Source organism: Nicotiana tomentosiformis, chromosome 11 (genome assembly GCF_000390325.3).
Source record: "Nicotiana tomentosiformis chromosome 11, ASM39032v3, whole genome shotgun sequence".
In the NCBI taxonomy this organism is placed as follows: domain Eukaryota; kingdom Viridiplantae; phylum Streptophyta; class Magnoliopsida; order Solanales; family Solanaceae; genus Nicotiana; species Nicotiana tomentosiformis.
In genome coordinates this window covers 29,923,611-29,946,480 of record NC_090822.1, presented here as the reverse complement: position 1 = coordinate 29,946,480, position 22,870 = coordinate 29,923,611, and the positions used below count along the sequence as shown (strand labels likewise).

Here is a 22,870-nt window from a genome sequence, read left to right as displayed (position 1 = left end):
ACTTGATAATTGCTATTGCTGCGATAAAATTGCCAATATGAGCTATGATAGCACACGTTGCACATGCCTACACTTTAGCATGTAACTTATACCAGTCCAGGAGAATGACATTTCATATTCATGGATCATATACATGTGTTCTTGTACATTTGATCTTATATGATATGATTTGGACTGGATGCATATGACCACGCTAGGCGGATTGTATTGTTATGCCTGTGACCATGCCTGGTGGATTGTATTGTTATGCCTGTGACCACGCCGAATGGATTGTGTTGTTATGTATGTGATCACGCCGGGCTGATTATATTGTTATGCCTGTGACCACGCCGGGCGGATTGTGTTGTTATGCATGTGACCACACCGGGCAGACTGTGTTGATATGCCTATGACCACGCCGGGCGGATTATGATGATATGCATGTGACCACGCCAGGCGGATTGTGATATAAAATATGACTATGCCGGGCGGATCCGTTATATTGAGCATGTGACCATGACGGGCGGATTCGTTATATTGAGCCTGTGACCATGACGGGCTAGTATCACGTTGAATTGGTCGTGCTTGTGTGCGGATAAGGATCCATCCCCCTAGGGTCACCCTCTCATGTTTCTCTCTTGATAGTATACATGCGGATTGTAAGAAACCGACGGGTTTTTTGTTGAAGTAAGCTCTGGGAGTGTTGGTTATTGTTATTTGGATCGGGTTGCACGTCGTAACTGTCTTATTGGCTTATTGTTATATGGATCGGGTTGCACGCCGCAACGGACTGATATATGGTTTTTGCACTTCATCTTTACTTGCAATTTCCTCGACTGATTTACTTCCATATCTTCCTTATATGATGGATTGATGACTGAGTAGAACACTTTAAAACAAAGAATTGTGAGCACCAAGGTGATTTTACTTGTGATTTACTTGATTTGATCATATATCTATTATGTACTTGTTGAATTTATAAAATGCACAGGTGATCAGCGAGTATCATTTATAGTTCTTGCTTCTATTACATCGATGCGGTTAGCTAGGATACTTATTGAGTACATGGGATTGGTTATACTTATACTACACCTTTGCACCTTGCATGCAGATCTTGGAGTTGATATTGCTTTGTATTGCAGGAGCTGGCATTGAAGATGCGTTCCAGTTATAGCCACCACTTGTCCTTGGTAGCTTAGATTTGCACACTTGTTTATGTATATTCCGAACAGATGATATATTTATTTTGTACTAGTTTTATAAATTCTAAATCTTAGAAGCTCATTATTTGTACTACTAGTCCTTGGAATTTTGTATAAAGTTTAAGTTATTTCATTTATTGATCCCTTATTACTTCATTACAGTTGTATTGATTGTTATCTAGCTTACCTAGCGGGTTGAGTTAGGTGCCATCACGACTGATTGAATTTTGGGTCGTGACAAAATTGGATTAATCTTGAGTTAAATTGAATTCCTAGGTTCTAAAATACCTTGTTTCCTTGATTGTGATTGTCATTGATCATTTCACTCGTTTTGTAGATTAGTTTTTATCATTAGTAGATTTTAGATTCGAAAATCATTTTGGAAAGTTAGAAACTATAACAAAAATGAGAAATTAGCTTTATCAGTTTTTATCTTTTGTAGCTATTTTGGCAGTTATTGCCACGATAATTAGAAACTATAGCAAAAATAAAAAAAATTAGCTTTGTCAGTTTAACTTGTGTAGCTAAGAAATTTTACGAAATTTTGAATAGCCACCAAATTGTAATTTTTGTGGCTAATATTTGGTAATAGCCACGTTTGTTTTTAAATTCGTAGCTAAGAGACCGTAGCTATACATGCATAAAGTTGTAGTGATTAGTGACAATTCCTCAACTAGATTGATCGCCCTCATATGGTTTTCGGTGATATTCGACTTCTACTGATAGCTGAGTTAATTATATTGAATACGACCGAATCTATCTCATTTAGAGTTATGTTGTGGACGTCATTAGTTACGTCTTCAAAATTAAGTCCAATAAATGTCAACAATATTATCAACCATAGTATTTTATTTTAATTAGTGGAACTAATATTAATAGTTTTTTTTTGCTCTAGGTTGCCAAACTAGGTAATTTTCTCAACAAAAATAAAAAAGAAAAAGGAAGAGAATGATAGGTGCTGACTAGCTACCAAGTGGAGAATTTTCATGTTTTTTCGAACATGGATTAAGGGGTTATGTTCTTCAAATATTTTTGTTAGAATAGTGAAGAATAAGCTAAGGGATCATTTGGTTGGTAAACAAGTTTACCAAGATTATAATAATATGACTATAATAAGTGAATTAAATAACAAAGAATTATTTAGTGGATATACTATGGTAAATATTTAGTTTATTTGTTACAGTCCAAAATCCACTAGTCGTGATGGCACCTAACCCAACCTGTTCAATCAGCCAATTAACAGTTAACATAATTCTAAAAAAATAAAAGTGATCAACAAATGATATATTTGGATTCCATACAATATCCCAAGGACTAGTAGTACAAGGCATGAGCTACTAAGACTGGATTATTGCAAAAATTGATATGAAATGGATACAACTTCTGCTCAAAATGTACATAAGTAGAATTTAATTCTAGAACTACCCAGGGACAAGTGGTAGCCACACACGGAAGGCACGAATGTCTTCAGAGCCAACTCCCGTCATCCATCGCAGCTCCGCTCCAAGATCTGCATGCAAGGTGCAGAAGTGTAGTATGAGTACAACCGATCCCATGTACTCTATAAGTATCTTGACTAATCTCGGTGAAGTAGTGATGAGACTTTTTAGTTAAAAGATAGTCACTGATATAACTTGTGCAGTAGACTAGCAATAGAACGATACTACAACATAACAGGAAAGAGTACAAGAAACGAAAATGCGAAGCAATAAATGATGACTAGAAGAAAATCACGATTAACATTCCTCAATATCACGACCAATCCTTTCCCTAAAGCGATAACCAACAAACCATGGTAGTAAATCTATAACTTTCATAGTATGAGAAATATACTTAAGATATCAAATCGAATGGCACGGAAACACCCTTCGTATATTTATCTCATCCTCACCAAATATGCCTATAACAGTAATAACTGGGTGAAAGAATGTCAATAACAATAATGTCAAAGTGGAAAACACACATGTAGCAATAACGAACAAGGCACTACATATGGACAACGGTGATAGATTAGGTAAAAGGCATAGAAGTAATGACAACAATTAGGAAAGAAGAACATAAATTCCACCAACTAACATGGTAGAAGGCCTAGATGCATATATAACAAATAAGAGGGATAGCATGATCTTCATGAGCTAACAAATAAAAGGCATGAACAACTAATATGGTACAAGGCTTAGACGAAAGTGCAACAAATGAGAAACGGCATGGATATAGATATAACAACAAGAAGAAAAAATGATATTTGCAAGTTAAACAGATAGAAGGGATGAACAACACAACAACAACTGAGACAGAGGACAAAGACCGAACAACAACAACAAATCACATAAAATACATAGGTGCAACAGTAACAGATCAAGGTAGAGGCATGAATGTGTACACAAGGAAAAGATATCACAACATAATACATGTCCCTCGTCCTCGCCTGCACGGAAACATCCTTCGTGCCATAAACACATGATAATTTATAAATATGATAATGTAAATGAAATGGCACGGCATCACCCTTTGTGCTTTTACTCTCACCCTCACGTGATAATGTAAGTGAAATGGCACGCATCACCCTTCGTGTTTTTACTATCATCCTCACATGATAATATAAATGGGATCATGATAGTGTAAATGGAATGGCACGGCATTGCCCTTTATATTTTAATTCTCATTCTCACATGATAATGTAAATAAAATGGCATGGTATCACCCTTCGTACTTTATACTCTTCCTCACATAATAATGTATATGCAATAGCACGACATCACCCTTCGTGATTTACACTCTTCCTAACCAAGCATATGCATATCAATGACAAGCAAGGTAACAAGCATTAATATCATCAAGGATAGTGATTAAATGAATATTCTAAATGAACATCAATCACAACTTTCAAGCCAAAGACAATTCGATGAGCCTCAAGAACCTTATTGCCCAAGTATTTCAATAAGTCTCAAAAATGATCTTCAACTCAAGTATAGAATCCAATATCTCAAGAATAACGGTCGTAATGATGTATTAGTAATTAAGCATGATGATGACCGAATTAAACACGTCAATAGTTTCACAAAAATCCTCAAATTTTAATCAAGTTATAATGAGTTAAATCTTGGTTTCTAACATTTAATTTTATATTCTTAGTAATCTAGAAGTCAAGTAGGGCATGAAACAAGAAGGTTACGAAATTCTACAAGGCACAATTAATCGTATAATTTATACCCGAGCATGATTAACCCTGGCACATGCATATACGCTCGTCAACTCATATAAGCATCACCTCCTCATGTATCAAATAATGTCAATTACTAGGAAAAGTCTCTCAACAAAGTTAGGCAAGACACTTACCTCAAACAAGCTAAATCGATACACTAGAAGCGATATACCGCTCAAGCCATCCTCCGAACGGCTCGAAACTAGCCAAAAGTATCTCAAAATCATAAATTAATGTCATAGGAATCAAACCCAATCGATAAAGGTCGAATCTTTACACATTTACTCAAAGTCAACCAAAAAGTCAAATCCGGGCACACACCTCGAAACCCGGCAAAATTCACAAAATCCGCTAACCCATTCACTTATGAGTCAAACCATACTAGTTTCACTCAAAACTAACATCGAATCGATGTTCAAAACTCAAAATTTTAATTTAGGAAAATTTAGACAAACCCCCCAATTTCTCTTTTGAATCAGGAATTCAATGCCAAAAACGAAGATGGAATCACGGAATATAATAAAAAATCGAGTAGAAAACACTTACCCTAATCCATGTGACGAAAATCGCCTCCAAAATCGTCCAATTCCGAGCTCAAAATATGCTAAAATGTTTGAAACCTTCGAAATGGAGTACTTTATAACACTGTTCCAGCAATATCCTTCGCGAAGGCGGTAACAGCCTCGCGTTCGCGAAGTACAAACTCACAATGCCTCACTTTATTCTATGCATTCGCGACAACATCCTCACGAACGTGATGAAGCACAATGCCAAACCTCCGTGATCGCGGACGCGAACGCGATGAAGAACCCATCAAGACTGACCAGTCCCGCTCAACACTACGCGAACACATAGTCATGGACCCGAACGCGAAGACTAAAAACTTCAACCCAATGCAAACGCGATCTTTGAAGTGCTAACGCGGAGAACAAACATCAAACAGTCCCAATTGCACTACGCGATCGCGAAGAAGACCAAAACCATTAGAACTAACATGGCCCAAAATGGTCTGAAACTCACCCGAGCCTCTTAGGACCCCGTCCGAACATACCAACAAGACTCATAATATAACACGGACTTACTCGAGGCCTTAAATCACGCATAACAATATCAAAACTACGAATCACGCCTCAAATCGAACTTAATGAACTTTTGAACTTTTAACTTCCAAAACTCGTGCCGAAACATATCAAATCGACTCGGAATGAACTCAAATTTTGCACAAGAGTCTCAAATGACATAACGAAGCTATTCCAATTCCCGAAACTACAATCTGAACCCGATATCATCAAAGTCAACTCTCGGTCAAACTTATGAACATTCCAAACCTTCAAATTTCTAACTTTGCAATTAGTGCCGAACCTTTTAGAAATATCCAATTGCATATCCGGGCATACGCCCAAGTCAAAAATCACCGTCCGAACCTAACGAAACCATCAAAGCTTCGATCTGAGTCAAATACGCAAAACTCAAACTTGGTCAACTCTTCCAACTCAAAGCTTCTAACATAAGAATCCCTCTTCTGAATTGATCCCGAATCATCTGAAAACCAAAACCAACGATTCGAACAAATCAAAATGAATCATATAAAACTACTCAAGATTTCAAACAGCTGAACGGAATGCAAATGCTCAAAACGACTGGTTGGATCGTTATATTATTGTATTAAAATGAGATATACATAGTAAAATATAAAATATGTGTTTGGTTTTGCACTAAATAAATTGGGAAAAACTCTTACTTTCAGTTTTTACCTTGGATTTTTTAAAGAACTATGAAAGAAGAGCATTGGAGAAGGGGGTCTTGGTCATTTTGGTATTTTATATCTTGATTAGTTATTCTAAGACTGTTATTCCGCATTGAAGTTGTTTAAAAATAACATCACACTTGTATTATAACTAATCTAAGGATTGCTAATTCTGAAATCGAAAATGCAATCATACGTGAGATATAATCACGCATTTTACTTTGTAATTGTTATTTTCTCTCCCACAAATCAAACGACCCCTAAGGGACAATCATTAAAATAAGAAAATTTTGCTCTTTTTCTTGCTAAAAAGGATTGCAGTATATGCTTTTATCTAATAATGGTTTTGTTCAGTCAAGTATTAATCTTTATTTTCCAGTCGTTCAAAAGGGTGGTACAATGATCATAATTCATGTAAGAAAATTTAATAGATATGATAAGACCTTGGCTCGTTGCCCAAGATCAGGCATCTATTTAGGAGACTGTTTTTTATTCTCAATTCATTTTCTTAAATGAAAAAGTCGTACATTATAAAAAGTATACAATAACGATGAATTTATATTACACAGAGGGCATATTTGGTATGAAGTCTAATTTTTTCATGTTTGCTTGAATTAAATATTTTGAAAAATATTTTTCTCATGAACTCACTTTCCTCCAATTGGAAAAAAATAATTTCCTAACCAAACTAACCAAAAGGAAATCAAATATTTTCCAAAACTCTTTTTCAACCTTCTCCGCCATTTTTTCCACCTATCCCCACACCCGCACCCCTCAACACTCCCTTCCCCCCACCTCTACTCTCACCACCATATGTGTATGTATATAACAAGAAGTTAATATGTCTTTTAGGTTACCATATCGACAATACATACCTACATACATATGTATGTATAGACGATATGGTAACGTAAAAGACAAATTAACTTCTTGTTATTCTAATTATATTTTGCAATAATGTAAAAGCTTTTTATGATATCAGTATATATAACTTAAATCTAGAAAAGATAAGCAGATTTAAAAAGAAAGTGAAAGTTAGACTTTGATAAGTTGCTTTGATCTCTATGTAACACCAAGAGTTGATAACCACGACTTAAATTCTATTGGTTTAACTTTTAAAAAATTTAATATTGAACTCATTATATTTTTAAAGATAAGGTTTATATATATTATATGTTACAATTTTAATAAATTTTTACCCATAAATTTATGTTCTTCGCTAAAAGTTACGAGTTAAGTTAAACTTGTATCTTAATATTACATACGCTGAAGTGTCCTTCCAAATGATATATAGAAAAGTAAATCAAAGATCATCAATTAGAGTGATGGCATATAAAAAGTTCATAATTTGAGATTTCCCATGACAAATCAGCAACTGAAAGAATGACAAACTTTAGGCAAATTGCGACTCTCTAAGATTTAATTTAATGACAATGCTTTCAACTCCAATAAGGATGCAATGCTAGCCATCATTAGCGACTAATCAAAGTTAAAGTATTTTGCCCTTTAAAATTAATCTATGTTATCCATACGATAACTTGGATTTCCAAAATCTATCGGTCTATTCTAGGGGCGGATGCATGGTTTTAGAAGTCAGCAAGTCCGTGTATGCTGGTTACGTGGCGTCCTTGCCAAACGACGAGCTAATAAAAGTGGATTGAGAAAAAAATTGGGAGGCTTTAAATTAGCCAACTTTTGAAAAAGGGTGCATAAAATATCTTAGGTAAATTCTATATCGGAAATAGATAAAAAAGTAAATAGATATATATATAAGACAAAGCATAAATTCACATAATATATATGTTTTGCACTTGTTGTGGTGTACTCTCCGTAAAGTCAAATTTTGTGTGGTATGTTGGGTCAAAGCGAACAATACATGACATGCATGGGTTTAGGTTGTGACAAGTATAATGTCAGACCGAGACTCCAACAGTATGATGATGGGGTAAATTTCAGCGAAAACAATGAGTCCCTACTAAGGGATGCGTGTGATGTGCATGATGGCAAGCACGCAGGTCAAGCAGAAGGATTGACATGCTTCTAGAATGACAAATTTGAAAAGACATTTGCATATAATACCTTACACAAATCTCACATAAAATATAATGAAAAAGTAAAGTGCTATATAGTAAGATGGAATACAAATTTATATGACACTTATGTTTTCTATCCAATGTATTGTAGTCAAAGAATTTACTAGATAAAAACGGATAATACGGCTACAAAATATATCACATGTTAGTATGTTACTCGTACAATCATATTTAAAATTCTCAATTCGTCTCTAATTTGTTTAATTGTTCCTTATATTTGGGGCATGATATTGGATCTCGCCTCGCTTTTTATTTTGAAGATAGAATATTTGGTAATTATATCTGATGCTTATTAGTTTAATACGGCAAATCTAAAAACATGGTTAGACTTTGTCATGATTATATGCGGTTGCAGTTAAAAATTGTCTGATGTTCAATACCGCCTCTTAGAAAAATGGATTCGTTGTGCATCAAGAGAATATGGCTCTAGAAAATTAGAGAGGAAGGTTAATATCTTCAATCAATCAACAATCAACCAAGCAAATGGAAGAAATAAACGACACAATAATGAATGATGAAGAAGCAGATCAGAAGCAGAAGCAGACCAAAGGAAGAGTCAATCGGAAAAAATAGCTTCAAAGAAAAACTAATCTCTTCTGACAACACCAACACACCTCTAGACTTTGAATGCAAATCTTTCAGCAACATATCCCTTGAAGATGAAAACATAAATTCGAAAAATCACCCAAACTTCATTCATATTTCAACAAAGAAAGACTATACCAACCATGGAAGCAATCCATCATCATTAAGCTGCTTGGGAGGAGGTTAGGGTACATCCAACAAAGGGACAAGATTTCCATAAAGTAGATCTAGGTAATGACTTATGTCTCATTAAATTTATTTCACACGACAATTACAATAAAGCACTGCAACAGGGTCCATGATTCATTGGATCGCAATATTTATCGATAAGACAATGGGAATCGAAATTCAACCCATATGAGACAAAACCACTCATTGCCACAATATGGATACGATTACAAGACTTACCTACTGAATTCTATGACATCCTAATCCTAACAAGGATTGGACAGATACTAGGGACACTTCTAAAAATCGATAATTGCACGGCCCAAGCTAGCAGAGGTCAGTATGCAAGACTATGCATTCTGGTACCAATAGACAAAATATTACCAACATCAGTTTTATTGGGAACTCATCTCCAACAAATACATTATGAAGACACATACTCCTTATGTACTTTGTGTGGTTGCTTAGGACATAAACACAATCAATGTACAACAAAGAAGGGACCACAAGTAACCACACCAAACAATGCTGACAACATGCACACAGAAATAGATAAAGGGCGTTGAAAACAGTGTTATACCCAAAATGGAGAAGAAAAGAGCAGGCCGATACTCAACAACCAAGACCAGCACCAGTCGTCAATCCCAACCCAGAAAGAGAAACCTACAAGAATGATGCAAGCATGAAAAAAGGAAAAAGAAGAATACCAAACCTCAACACCCCTACCAACAACATCACAAAATGCGAAGAGGAGAGTTCTATATTAAATCAAGATGGGAGAAATCAAACCATCGGAGTTGAATTTTTACCCACAGAAATAAACGACTAAACGGAGCGAGTAGCCTACCACAGTCCCCAAGAAGCCTACCCAGTACCCACAACACTCGAGCAACCCCCACGAGAATTTCAAGTCACGTCACCCATATCAAAATAGCCAAGTGAAACCTACCCCACCACAAATTGAGCAAAAAAACACACATGCAAGGTAAAGATCCACGTATGCATCTAACGCAGAGGGTGTTGACTCACAAAAACAACATGAAAAAAGACCACAAAAATACAAGCCTCATTTCCTATCCCCACACACAACCCTTTCTCTGTCCTATCAGAACACCTACCACCTGGCACTAACCGTTGTCATACCAATGCCAATACCAAATCAGGTAATCCTTACTTGTACACCTACACCTCCTCAAACAATCCAATCACCACTGCCCCCTACAATCCAAAAACGACCTTTCCAACAAACATCTTTCAAATAACCTCACTACTATTATTACACCACCTGAAATAAATACTCCGATAATAATCACTACAAAAACAAATATTCCCCCAAATATTCTACCAAACGAAGTACACCCAGGCCTCCAACTCATTAATGAGAAAAGAACCTCAAATATATCCAACCCGAATATATCACACCAAAGTACCAAACCCCTATTACTACATACTACCTCCACCCCTAGTAGGGTACAAATGATCACCTCGCTTAGTGCATTAAATGCACAATAGAGATCTGTTGCGCCAAATCTAGCTCTCTCCAATATGGATTCATAGCACTCTACCGTCGGACGGTCACATCCCATCAACTCCCATCACAATAATGACCCCCTACTAATACCTACTCCCACGCCATTACCCCGACTCCACTATATGTCCACTACTTCCAATCTCTCAACTCCACAACCCAAAGAAAAACTCTCACAAACACCTACACTCAATAATGCATCGATTACCACTTAGAAACAACGCAAGTTCGCTAACTTTGGAAAATACCTTGACTTTCACCTAACAAATCACTTCCCCAAAGGTAAGGATTACCAATTCATTATCGATAAAATGAACAATAAGCTCTCCTGTTGGAAAGTAAAAACTTTCAACATGGCAGGAAGAACTACCCTACTACACTCAGTCTTGGCCACCATTCCTAACTACTCCATACAAAATAATTTATTACCAACCTCCACTAGGAATCACATAGACCACATCCAACGAAATTTTCTTTGGGGATCAAACCCGGGAAAAGAATAAGTCTGCTTTGCCCACTGGGAGATTGTAACCACTTCTAAATCACTAAGAGGACTAGGACTATATAAAACTGCTCATAAAAATTATGCTATACTAGCAGAGCTAATTTGGCATTTCCGTAGGAGTGCAAACTCATTATGGGTCAAATACTTCGTGCAAAATATGTTTAGCATAGCCAAGCTCGGACATACCAGGCCAAGTCATCTGATTCATACATATGGAAAAGTATAACCAAAGTCACTGGCCTCTTCCAAGTGAGAATCTCTTGGAGCATAAGGGATGGAACAAACATCAACCTCTGGAATGACAATTGGCTTCCGAATAATGGACGTATGCGCCACATGATCCAGGCCCAAATATAGTGGAAGACATAAATCACATCTTCTTTTCACACAAACACTCCTGCCACTTATGGTCTTTGTTCAACTTACGCATGCCTCAACCACATAACTTTGCCAACTGGATGAAATAAAGGTACAACAAAGACACTACCATCCACACACCAAATACCTCCCTTAAAACCCCATACTCCACCCTACTACCGTTCATCCTCTGGAACATATGGATTAATAGGAACTCAAACCTCTTCAACAATACTTCAACCACTACATGCCAAAAAAAAAATCCTGCTACAAGTAGCAGAATTTCTATCACTCACTCACACTATAACAACCTCAAAACCCAGGCAACAAATCCTAGTAACGTGGCTACCACCACCCACGAGTCATTACAAAATAAACGTCGATGGAGCTTATGATCCAAATTCCTAAACAGTGGTACTGGGGGAATCATTAGAGACCACGGTGGTTCACAGATCGTGGATTTTGCGCAGAAACTGACTGCAACTTCCGCCCTACACGTTGAGATGCTCGCACTACTAGCCAGACTAGAACTCTCCTTCACAAAAAATCTCTTTCCAATTATTGTGAAAACAGATTCGCAATTATTATGTAATTTATTTAAGGTTAAACATCATCGATTCTCACATCTTCTTAATGATTGCAGTTTTCTTCTTGATGTTGTTAGATCAGAGGCTATAACCCATATATATATAGGCAAGGCAACTATGTGGCTGACGCTCTAGCAAAGTACGAACGTTCCATCCAATCATCAGCAATGGAGGAAGACAACATAATCTACTGGAAAATTCCTCCGTATTTTGTTTTAAATGCTTTTAATAAAGATAGATTGGGGACAATCGCAATGCCATCTACCCCTATGTTATGTAATAATTAGACTCCTTCAATTTTAATACAGAGTATTCTTTTCTTTAGAAAAAAAATACGTTCAATACCCGTGTAGGCTGTCAGGTGCCTAGGCTAGTAGAAAATTTTATTGAAGGTGATTATTTAATGGTTTATATTCTTTTCAAGTTTAAGATACTGATAAGCTAAAACTAAACAGGGATATATAATATACGTATAATTTATTTATAGTATATATATAATTATAATTAATATCGAATTTAGATACTGATTAAATAAAGTAAATAATAAATTCGACTATATGCATAAGATCCACTCCGATGTGCAGTAATTTCTAAGAGCTGGCAACTTTTTAACCTTCTAAAGCCAATAATGTCATAAGATGGCCCAAATGTTTGGACTGTCACAATTTAACTCCTATTATCCACAATATTTGGAGTTTTTTATTGGTAAGTCCCAAAGTTTGTGCGTATTGTTAAATATTATTTCATTAAACTAGTAGAAAAAAATTTCAATTGTATTTTTGTGGCGAATGTTTTAATAACTCATGCACACTTAGCATTTGTACATGGATACAATTAAAAGAATTTTTTCCTAAATGGAATCACTATTAGGTAAACTGGTAAAGCTACAAATTTTTGCTAAAGAAACCCTAATTAAGTTACAAAGGATATGTTTTGTAGGAGGGATGCTATTTTTTAGAAAATTATTTTCTGTAAGGAAATCATTTGCTAGTTTTTGATATGATAGAAGTTATTTTTCTAGTAAAAGTTATCCATCAAAAGGGAAAAATGACTACCCTCACATAAGAGTGAAAATCATTTTCATTACCAGCCAAACACCGAAAAAATATTTTCCATAAAATAATAATTCTCTTCAAACCAAAGACATATTAAGTACTTTTACATTTTATTCAGTCTTTCGAAACCCGTTTTCCAAATAGGGTCTTGAGGAAAAACTTGCAATTAAAAAAATCAACAAAGCCAACAAAATGAAAAAAAGAAAAGAAAAAGATTAATAATTTGTTATTTTCAACTTTTTGAAATTTGGGGACACACTTTCTTGTGCAAATGCAAAACCAACACGATTATGACAGTGAAACTTGGGGCTTAACATAATTAAAAACTTTAAATGTATAGAAAGTAGAACCAAAAAAGATTAAAAAGGTTAATCTACCAACTAATCAGTGGACAGGCAGCAAGAAATCTTGGAATAAAATACAAAAAAACAAAGAGGGCTTATCCAATGGGGACTTCCACTTTCTAGGGTTGCGTCTATAGCACTTTCTCTGCGCATGGTTGTAATTAATTTAAATAATTTTGGTTACTATAATGTTTAAATTTTACTATTGGGGTAGGAAGATGGAAAACCTAAAAAGGAAAGGTTTAGCAAGAATGAAACTCTCCACCTTTAAGAATAAGTTAACAAATTTTTACGCTTCAGATCTTTAGTAGCTCATTTCTGGAGTTTTTCTGCGTTTTGCACCTTTCTCTTTTATATTTTGCATTACGTTTTAATATCATTATTTCTTTGCAAACCATAGAAGAAATCCTTTCCATAATTTATAAGGGAAAAATAGGCATAATTCAAACTCTTTCTACCTTCAAATATCAAGTGCTTTTTCTTTCTTTATTTATAGGTCATCGCCTTAAATCTAATTAATTTCATATACACACATATGGGAAATACTGCAAATGAGTATCTACAATTCTACACAGCGTGCGACACGTATAATGAATTTTAGGAAAATAATACAAATTCTACTATTCCTTTTTTTTTTCCCCCTCATAAATTGGGGAAATTGCTTTTATCGTTTTGCAAAGAAATAAGAAGATTAGGGTGCCATTTATCAATTATTATAGGATAAAGTGCAAATCACAAAAGAACGCACATGCTAAGGGTGCAAAACGCAAAGAACTCCGCATGTGTACAGTACATACAACAAGTAGCAAAATACATCATACACCATATGTCAATTATTTACTCATTTGATGTAAGTATTGAATGCGTGTAAATTTATACCAACATATATATTCTCATAATGTAAAGATTGATTTATAATTTCCTCTTTTCTTCCCTGATCCTTTATGTAATGGGAAAAAAGATTGAAAAGATAATACTAGTAGATCTTTAACTTTTCTTTTGTCTCTTGCATTTTTTCGTAAAATTATAGTCATAATGTAGCCATGCTGTCCTTGTTTGTAATTTAATTAGCCAATATTATTGTGATAATCTTTTTTGTTCTTGTACTATTTTTGACTATTCAAAACTAATTTCACAATATTTTTATAAGATATATTTTAATTTGAATTTCTTATTGAGTACAAATTAACGACAGATTTGTACATGAATATTTTTATTGATAACAAGATCAAGAAAGGTATGATGAACATATTAAAAAGGTTCAAATAAGAAAGCATCAGAACTGGAACTCTTTATTAAGCTATTAGCTGCATGTATTTCCAATACAATGTACTATCCCCTGTTTGTAGATTTAATCATCCTCTATTCACAATTCATTACGTCTAACTAATCTGATTTCGTATTAGATTTTCCCTTTAACGGGGTAAAGCACCTCAAATCCCGTAAATCGTTAAAAAACAAGTGAATATAATACTTTAAATCTTTAATACCACCAATTCTTATATCGTATGTTTATTTAAGATAATCTTCAGACTAATAATTATTATAAAGGGAATAAAATATTTTGTGTGCGTTAAGAACATAGACATGCTAAGTTACGTAGAATTAGAGGTGGAACTACAACTTTATGAGTTTTAAATTTTAGAACGATGACTTAGTACTAATAATTGAATTTTAAATTTAATATATGTACATATAATTTACTAAATTTTTTAACACAAATATACTAATTAAACAAAAGTTAAGGGGTTTGGCCGAACCCGTATCTGGTCTTCTACCTCCCTAAATTATTATTTTTTTTTTGGGCACATTGATAGTAGATCGTGATGCAATAATAACCACTACAGCTTTGGTAAATGGTTCATGTCATTGGCTGATTCGTGGATTCTAGCCAATTGCTAACTTTTTATCTTCGAATTGTTAATTCGTATTTTTATAATATATACTTTATAACTGCCATAAGAGTTCAGTACGATGGTTTAATATAATAAACTCTCCATTAGCATATAAAATAGTATGGTTAGTGGAGAAGTTCTCAACTTGCCATCACCTTGTCTCCAGCCCCTTTTAAAGAGGAAGAAAATAAAAAGAAATTAAACAACAGAGCAAGAAGAGGGAGAAAGAAAAACTGGAGCACAAGAAGGAAAATGATGTGAAATAAAGGAAGAAAAACTAGTTGGATTTTCAAAAATCCAATTAATTAAGGTAAATACATTCATGATTTTCTCTTAGTTAGTTTTAAATTTTTTAATGTATTTTGGAGTAAATATAATGTGATTTGTAGTTTTTCTTTTCTTTCTGTTTTCCGAGGAAAAAGTCATAAACTCGGGTTTAATTCATTTTCCTTAACTTTCCAATCTATTTCCTCTTAAGAAAACAAAAATATCAACTTGATTATTTTCATTCTGTGGTATTCTTTGAGTTTATTGAAATTTAATAATGAATTCTTGAAATCTAATAGCTCTTCATACCGAGTTTGCACGTGGAAACTAGTTCTGTTTGTCTTCTGATTTTGAGTTTAGGTTCTATACATTCACAATTAGGTAAGCTAATTATAAGTAAATCTTTATGATAAATATTGATTCGTAACCTAGTAGAATGGAAACTAATTAACCTGCTAAGTATATATAACTTAAATACTTTGATTCTGTCATATTAGGTGTTTTTACTCGTTATTCGGTTTCTGTGTGATTAATTACTGCAATTACTTTAAAGAGAAAAGTTGTGTCATATTACTCTTAGCCATCACTTCCTCCAAAAGATATTAAAGGGTGTAGAAAACAAGGGCTGGTATATGCACTAATATGTTAAATACCTGTTTGTTTCAAACACAATATTCGAAGGAGCTTTAGAGTAACGGTAAAGTTGTGTCAATGTGGATTCTTACATTATGGTACTGCCTATATCATATACGATCCCTTGACCGGGGTGCGGCGCGTACTCGAATCCTCATGATCTAGGCGGGATGCTTCGTACGCCAGAATTCAAACATAATACTGAAATGGTCTATTCCTCCAATTTTTGGGCACACTTTATAGTAGCCGGTTTTCCTCAAAGATAGTGAAAAGGAAGAGATACTGTGTCTCATCTTTGAAGTTCAATTCTTGAGGCTATATCTTGTTTCACACGGTTTTGCTATTTTAATTTTTTTAAAGGAAATGTTTATCTTCTTATCAATGATCCATGTTGCTGATCAATTTTACTTTTTAAGTAATAATTGTTTGTTCCTATTTAAGGCTAACTGCAGATGATTTAAAGCTCTGAATGTCTTAAGAGGATGTTGAACTTAAACAGAAGAGAATCTGAAGAAGAAAAGATAAACTTGGATCATCATCCTGCTAACTATGATCTTGATGAGAAATCTGATCTCAAATATGTTGATTGGGTCACTTTCAAGAGCCATTCCTCCAAAAAAGTTAGAATCTCTCTACCCAAATCCTCGAGAGCTGAAAATTCTAGTAGAGAACCTCAGGATGCAGATTATCCCTCTCTCAACTATCAGGTCGAGGGCTTGATTCTAGCCAGGTTTCCGAGGTGGGAATATTGGAAACTTTGCCTCGTAAACAAGAGATGTTCGATGCTTCTAAAGAGCGGTGAGATATTTGAGATTCGTAAAGAGATTGGATTTAAAGAACCTTCAGTATTCATGTTGGCAAGTGGGGAGACTAACTGGTGGGCGTTTGATCGAGAGTTCAAGTACCGGAGGAAATTGCCCGATTTACCATCAGATGAGTGCTTCCCATTTAGTGATAAGGAATCACTTTGTGTAGGCACACATTTGCTTGTTTCGGGCAGGGAAATCGATGGTCTCGTTATTTGGAGGTTCGAATTAGCAACAAATAGTTGGCACAAAGGTCCCTCTATGGTTAATCCGAGGTGTTTATTTGCATCAGCAACTTGTGGTACCACTGCTTTTGTTGCTGGTGGTGTTGGTATTATGCCGAATAGTGAGGTCTATGACACGGCTGAGAGATACAACCCCGATAGTAGATTGTGGGAGCCACTACCGAGGATGAAGAGGAATAGAAAACTTTGTTCAGGATGCTACATGGACAACAGATTCTACGTGATCGGGGGAAGGAATAAGAACGGTGAGTTAACGTGTGGAGAATTCTTCGACGAGGCTAAGAACAAATGGGAGCTGATTCCGGACATGTTGAAGGATGATCCGGTACAGGACTACCATTCACCGCCCCTCCTTGCTGTCGTGAATAACGAGCTATACTCGCTCGAGGCTTCTTCGAATCAGCTTAAGGTTTACTTGAAAAAAACCAACACTTGGAAACAGTTAGGGCCAGTTCCAGTACGAGCTGATTCAAACAGGGGATGGGGCATTGCATTCAAGTCACTGGGGAATGAACTTCTAGTAATAGGAGCTGCTTTAACATCAGTGTCTTATTCTGGTAATTCCATGGCTATATATACTTGCTGTCCTGATCCTAAGGCAATGAAGTTGCAGTGGAAACCACTTGACAGTGGTCGAAATCGACTTAGTAGTTTTATCTTAAACTGTTCAGTCATGGTAGCTTGAATAATACAACCCTTTATATTATGATCAAGATATAAGTGGCAATGCCACTGGTTTCTTATATTTGCTTGCATATATTCACTAGTGCTTGTGCTCTGTTTATAATGCTTTGGGATACTACTTGCTTTGTTTTATGTAATTTGCAATTATGTTGCATGATTATGATTTTTATGGAGGGTGTTATACTAATTCTTTAGTGTAAGATAATCCTTTTTCTGTTTAAGAAATGAGGTTTTGATCCACCTTTTAAAGTGATAAAGAGATTCTCTAGTGGTAAATTCTTATTTCTGGTGTATATACTCCTCCGTTTCAATTGATGTGAACATATTTGCTTGGACACGAAGTTTAAGAAAAAATGAAGACTTTTAGAATTTTTGGTCCTAAACAATTCAAAAGTATTTGTGTGATTATAAAAAGCTTCTAATTAAGGGTAGAATCGTAAGTTTAAGCAAAATTATTTTCAAATTTAGAAAGGGGTAATTTTTTTTGGAATAGACCAAAAAAGAAATAGGTTTACATAAACTCGAACGGAGGTTGTAATATTTAGTAACCTTACTCAATTTTTGTTGAGTTAAACATCATCCTCTTGACCATGCTTGTAATTGGTTCAACTTTTTTGTTTTCTTCTTGCATAATCATCTTGTATCCGTAACCGCTACGCTAATCTGATTTATTCAAATTTGTATATGACCCATTTAAAAAGGAGCGCTTCCTGCCAAAAGAATGATGGTTTCCTTCGTTGATGAGTCTATTGTCATCCCTAAAGCAAAGAACTCCCATTTTAATCTGTAAATGAAAAAGGTAGAAAATGAGTCTATTGCTGGCTATTTGAGCGAAGATCAGTGGGAAACATTTTTGAATATGACCATTATATATATTATGAGATTCCGACTAATCTACTTTGAGCACCAAATTATTTGATTTTCTTGCTTTCAGCAATTCATTTCAAGCATTTTTTTTCTGATCTATATTCAAAAAATATAAAAATTCTATATTCGCAATCGAGGTTTGCGAACGAAGAACTTCTGGGTGGAGAGCATGAAATTCATCGGATATTCTTTTTAAGAAGTGACTTTTAACTTTGTTTATCCTCAAAATCGGATAACAATTGAATTTATAAGTGGTTTTAAGGATACATGATTTAATTTGATACTGAACGACAAATCAGATTGCAATTGAAATAAGTAATGGAAAAGTAAATGCTAACCGCACAAGTTGAACAGTTTTAGCCTGGGAAAGTTTGTCATCCTCGAGCCAAAAATGCTTTTATTGATATCAGAACAGAAACAACAAGAGAGTAACAAGAACTTGACGAGAATAATAATATATTATTTTGTGATGCGTGTTACAATATGTTTTACAAGTATTCAGACCCCTTTATATAGTAGGGGAGTCATAATTTAGGTAAAATTCTATAAAAGGTTAAAATCTCCTGGTTTGCTGATTTGTTGGTTCTTTATTGATACGTACCGAGATTCCCGCTGAAATATCCGACCGGTTACGGATATTTCAGCCTTCCGTTATTTCGGTCTTCTGTTTGTTATACCGGCAATGTTTCCTCAAGCTTATTCGGGGTAAGGGTCGATTCTGGGATCATGTGCTCAATGTTCTCTAGGAACAACATTCTGACTTCGTGTTCTGGTTCGATGAGACTCGGGGTCGACCTTCAACCCTTCGCGGTCTGAGCCCCGATCTGTCATGCAATAGTCGAGCCCGATTTCGACCGTATACAGATAGTCCCCTCGTTTTTCGGAGCGTAAATGACGAGAAACGATATAAGCTTCCGATTCTCACCTCGGTACTCTGCGTCAGAAATGACAAAATGAACGAAACGTCTCGTCAATCACGTCTTAATGGCATTAAATGCGTCAGTTGCTGGTCGGCCACTCCTGGCTTTGAACCGTCGTTTGGAAATTATAAATATCCCCTTTTTCATTCATTCAAACTTTACATCCAAATCTTCTCTACTCCTGTTTCTTAGAAATTCCAACACTTCCCAGCATTAAATTTCTGGCTATTCTGAAATCCTTTTACAAGAACTTTAGCTCTATTTTTATCCCCAACCATCAAGCTTAATCTTTAAACTCACTCTCTTTTCTTCATCTATCAAAGAAATGGCGAAGACTTCAAAATCTATTCCCCAAAAAGAAACTCCTTCTGCCTCGCGATCGGCTGTAGAGGCAAACGTTTCGTCTGCTGCTACAGAGGAACGGGTACCGGAACCTCCTCTAAAAATGTTTATCCCTGGAGGGTGCCTGATCGGTGCTGATTTCAAGAACGAGAAGCCCTCCTCGGTACCGGGTCGGTGTGTGCCGGTCTCGAGATATATTTGCTCAATCACCAAGGACGTCCTTTCCGAGGTCAAGAAAGATGGCAACTGGGCTAATAAGCACGTAGTGGTCCCCAAGCCCGAGGAAGCTATTACTACCCACGTAGATGGATATTTAAGTGTTTACAATTATCCCTTCACGCTGGGTCCCTTGAACCCGGTCATTATTGCCTTCTGTAAGAGGTACGAGGTGACCCTTGGTCAAATTCACCCTTCTTTTTGGAAGATAGTAGTTCTCCTTCATTTTTTCGTAAGTAAGATGGAGGGGTATCCCTTCACCCTCGACCATCTCATGCGCTTATATAGTCCCCGACTTTATCGAGGGACTAATCAAGCTTGCTAGTCGGGTTAGTAAGGACCCGTTCTCGAGCATCAATGAAGATCGGGATCGAGACTGATTAGGTCGCTTTGTCCGAGTGAAGACCTCAGATTTGATCCCAGTCAAGCATATGCCATTTCCTGAGAAGTGGAACAAGACTCGTAAGTATAATCTTGCTTTTAAGATTTTGTTCATCGCTTTTCCTATTCCTCCATTCTCATCAATGTTTTGTGGTGGTGCAGTTGTTGCTCGGATGCCGGATGCAGTTCCTCGATTCAGGAAATGGGTTGAGGGCACTGTGTTGCAAAACCATATTCCGAACGCGCATGGCGTGAGCTTTCAAAGGGCCGTTGGGAGGCCCGTTCTCATGGTGAGATTCCTTCTTGAGTGGACAACACTTAGGTTTCCTTTGTGCTGTTGCGCCCTTACTCATTTAGTTTCTCTATGCAGGTCTTTCCAAGGATGTCGCAATGAGGCCTCCATCCGATGATGACGATATCCTCACCGAACCATCTTCTCCGGGGCAGGATAAAGAGAAGAAAAGAAAAAGGGCTCCGAGTTCTCCGAGCTCCGAGATGAAGAATCCAAGGAAACGATTGGCACGTAAACCCAAGGAAAGCACCAGTGTTCGAGTATTGTCTCCAGACTCACTGTATCGATTGAGGGATGAGTCCGAGGGGGGAAGGAGAAGCCTTCGATCTGGTGGCCAGCGAGCCACAGCAGTCGAAGGGCAAGAGGCCTCCGAACTAGAGGGAGGCGAGGCCGATCTTCATCTCGTCGGGGAGGCTGAGAAGGAGGTAGGAACTGAAGCTTCCCGGGATGCGGGCAAAGCCCCGCATGAAGCACTTGGCCCGATAGAGATTGCTGAGTCACCCTCTTTCATAGAGTCGATGTTCAACGATGCCCAAGGTGCAAAAGAACGCCCTATCGAGGGGGCCCATAGAGAGAACGATCCCTTTTGCGATTTTTTCGACAGAGGACGCCACCAGATTTGGTGATTTAGAGATACTGAGGAAGAGCTCACCCTTTGAAGCAAGAGGGCCTTTCGTGAGCCCGAAATTGGTCGATCCATTTCCTACCCCAAGTGCTAATTTTGATCGGAAGCGATCCATTGTTATCTCTCTTCCGGAGGATGCCCGAGTTCTCTCCGCCCCCGTAGGGGTAACCAGTTATCTTTGGTGTTTGGTGACCGAGGATGATCAAGCCAAGATGAATGAGGTGGATGCACTTTGCCTTTCAAACAAAGGAAACAGGCGCTGAACTGGGTAATTTCATGCTTTACTAAGTGATTTTTTTGATTTACACTTAGATTATTTCGTAGATAACTTAGTGTTTATTTTTGTGCTCGTAGGCCTCGGTGCTTCATCATGGGACCTTTTTAAGGTACCAGGACGATCTGAAGCAACTCGAAGTTGAAGTTTGTGAGCTCACTGAGAAGAGAGACGCCTTTAAACTTCTTAGCGAGCAGTTCGAAGGAGAGGTTAAGAACCTACGTGCTGAGCTGGAAGTTGCTTGGAAGAAACATGCTGATTTGGTCGAGCGGGTAAAAGTTTTTGAAGTTAGTGACGATGAATTTGATTCGGTGACTGATGGTCAAAATCCACAGGTCCAGCAAAAACTTGATCGGATTGACCAACTTCGAGCTGAAATGGATATAGTTAAAGCTGAGACCGATGAATGGAGAGGCCGAATGGATAATCTGTCCTTGGAAAAAGAGGTTGTTCGGGCATAACTAACTTCGGCTGAAATCCAACTTAGAGAAACAAAGGATAGGGCCGAGATTCAGATGAAAAAGGTTGAGGAGCTCTAATCCCGGTTTGCTTTGGCTGTCTCAGATCGAGAAAGTCTGGCCAAGGAGCTTAAAACGGCCAGGTTAGAGGTCGTCATGATCAAAGCCGAAGTTGATGAAATGGTGTCCCCGTACAAGGCCGATACCGAGGCGATTCAGAACCTTATAAAAAATATAGTAGAGCATGTGAAGTGGCAATCCCGAAGGGAGGCCCTCTAGGAAGTTCACACTTGAGGTTTTGATTTATCGGCTGAGATCAAGAACGCCAAGGTGCTCGAAGCCGAGGCTAGGAATTTGGCTTATCCCGAGGAGGAAGATTCTGAGGAGTCTGAAGATTTGGGTGAATCTGAGGGCGGCAGAGGCCCCGAAGGTGATGATGCAGCCCCCGTCGAAGACTAGGCCACTTAGGACTCTTTTAGATGTTTTTGTTTTATGATTTTTGTATCACCCTTTTGTTGAGGACGTTCGGCCTTTGTAAAAATTTTCATCGGGGCTGTTTGGCCTTTGTAAAAAGAAGTTTTGATATGTATATAAGGCTTTTTCCCTTCAA

The 22,870-nt window shown here is 36.7% G+C and overlaps 1 protein-coding gene across 1 annotated transcript; it reads left to right on the top strand.

Annotated features, from left to right (window-relative positions):
* Positions 1–15,373: 15,373 nt before the first annotated feature.
* Positions 15,374–18,054, top strand: LOC104113659 (F-box/kelch-repeat protein At3g27150-like). Its single transcript, XM_009623893.4, has 2 exons — positions 15,374–15,560; positions 16,592–18,054. Exon 2 carries the CDS (start codon positions 16,633–16,635, stop codon positions 17,884–17,886), a length of 1,254 nt encoding a protein of 417 aa, XP_009622188.1. The 5' UTR covers positions 15,374–15,560; positions 16,592–16,632; the 3' UTR covers positions 17,887–18,054.
* The last annotated feature ends 4,816 nt before the right edge of the window (positions 18,055–22,870 follow it).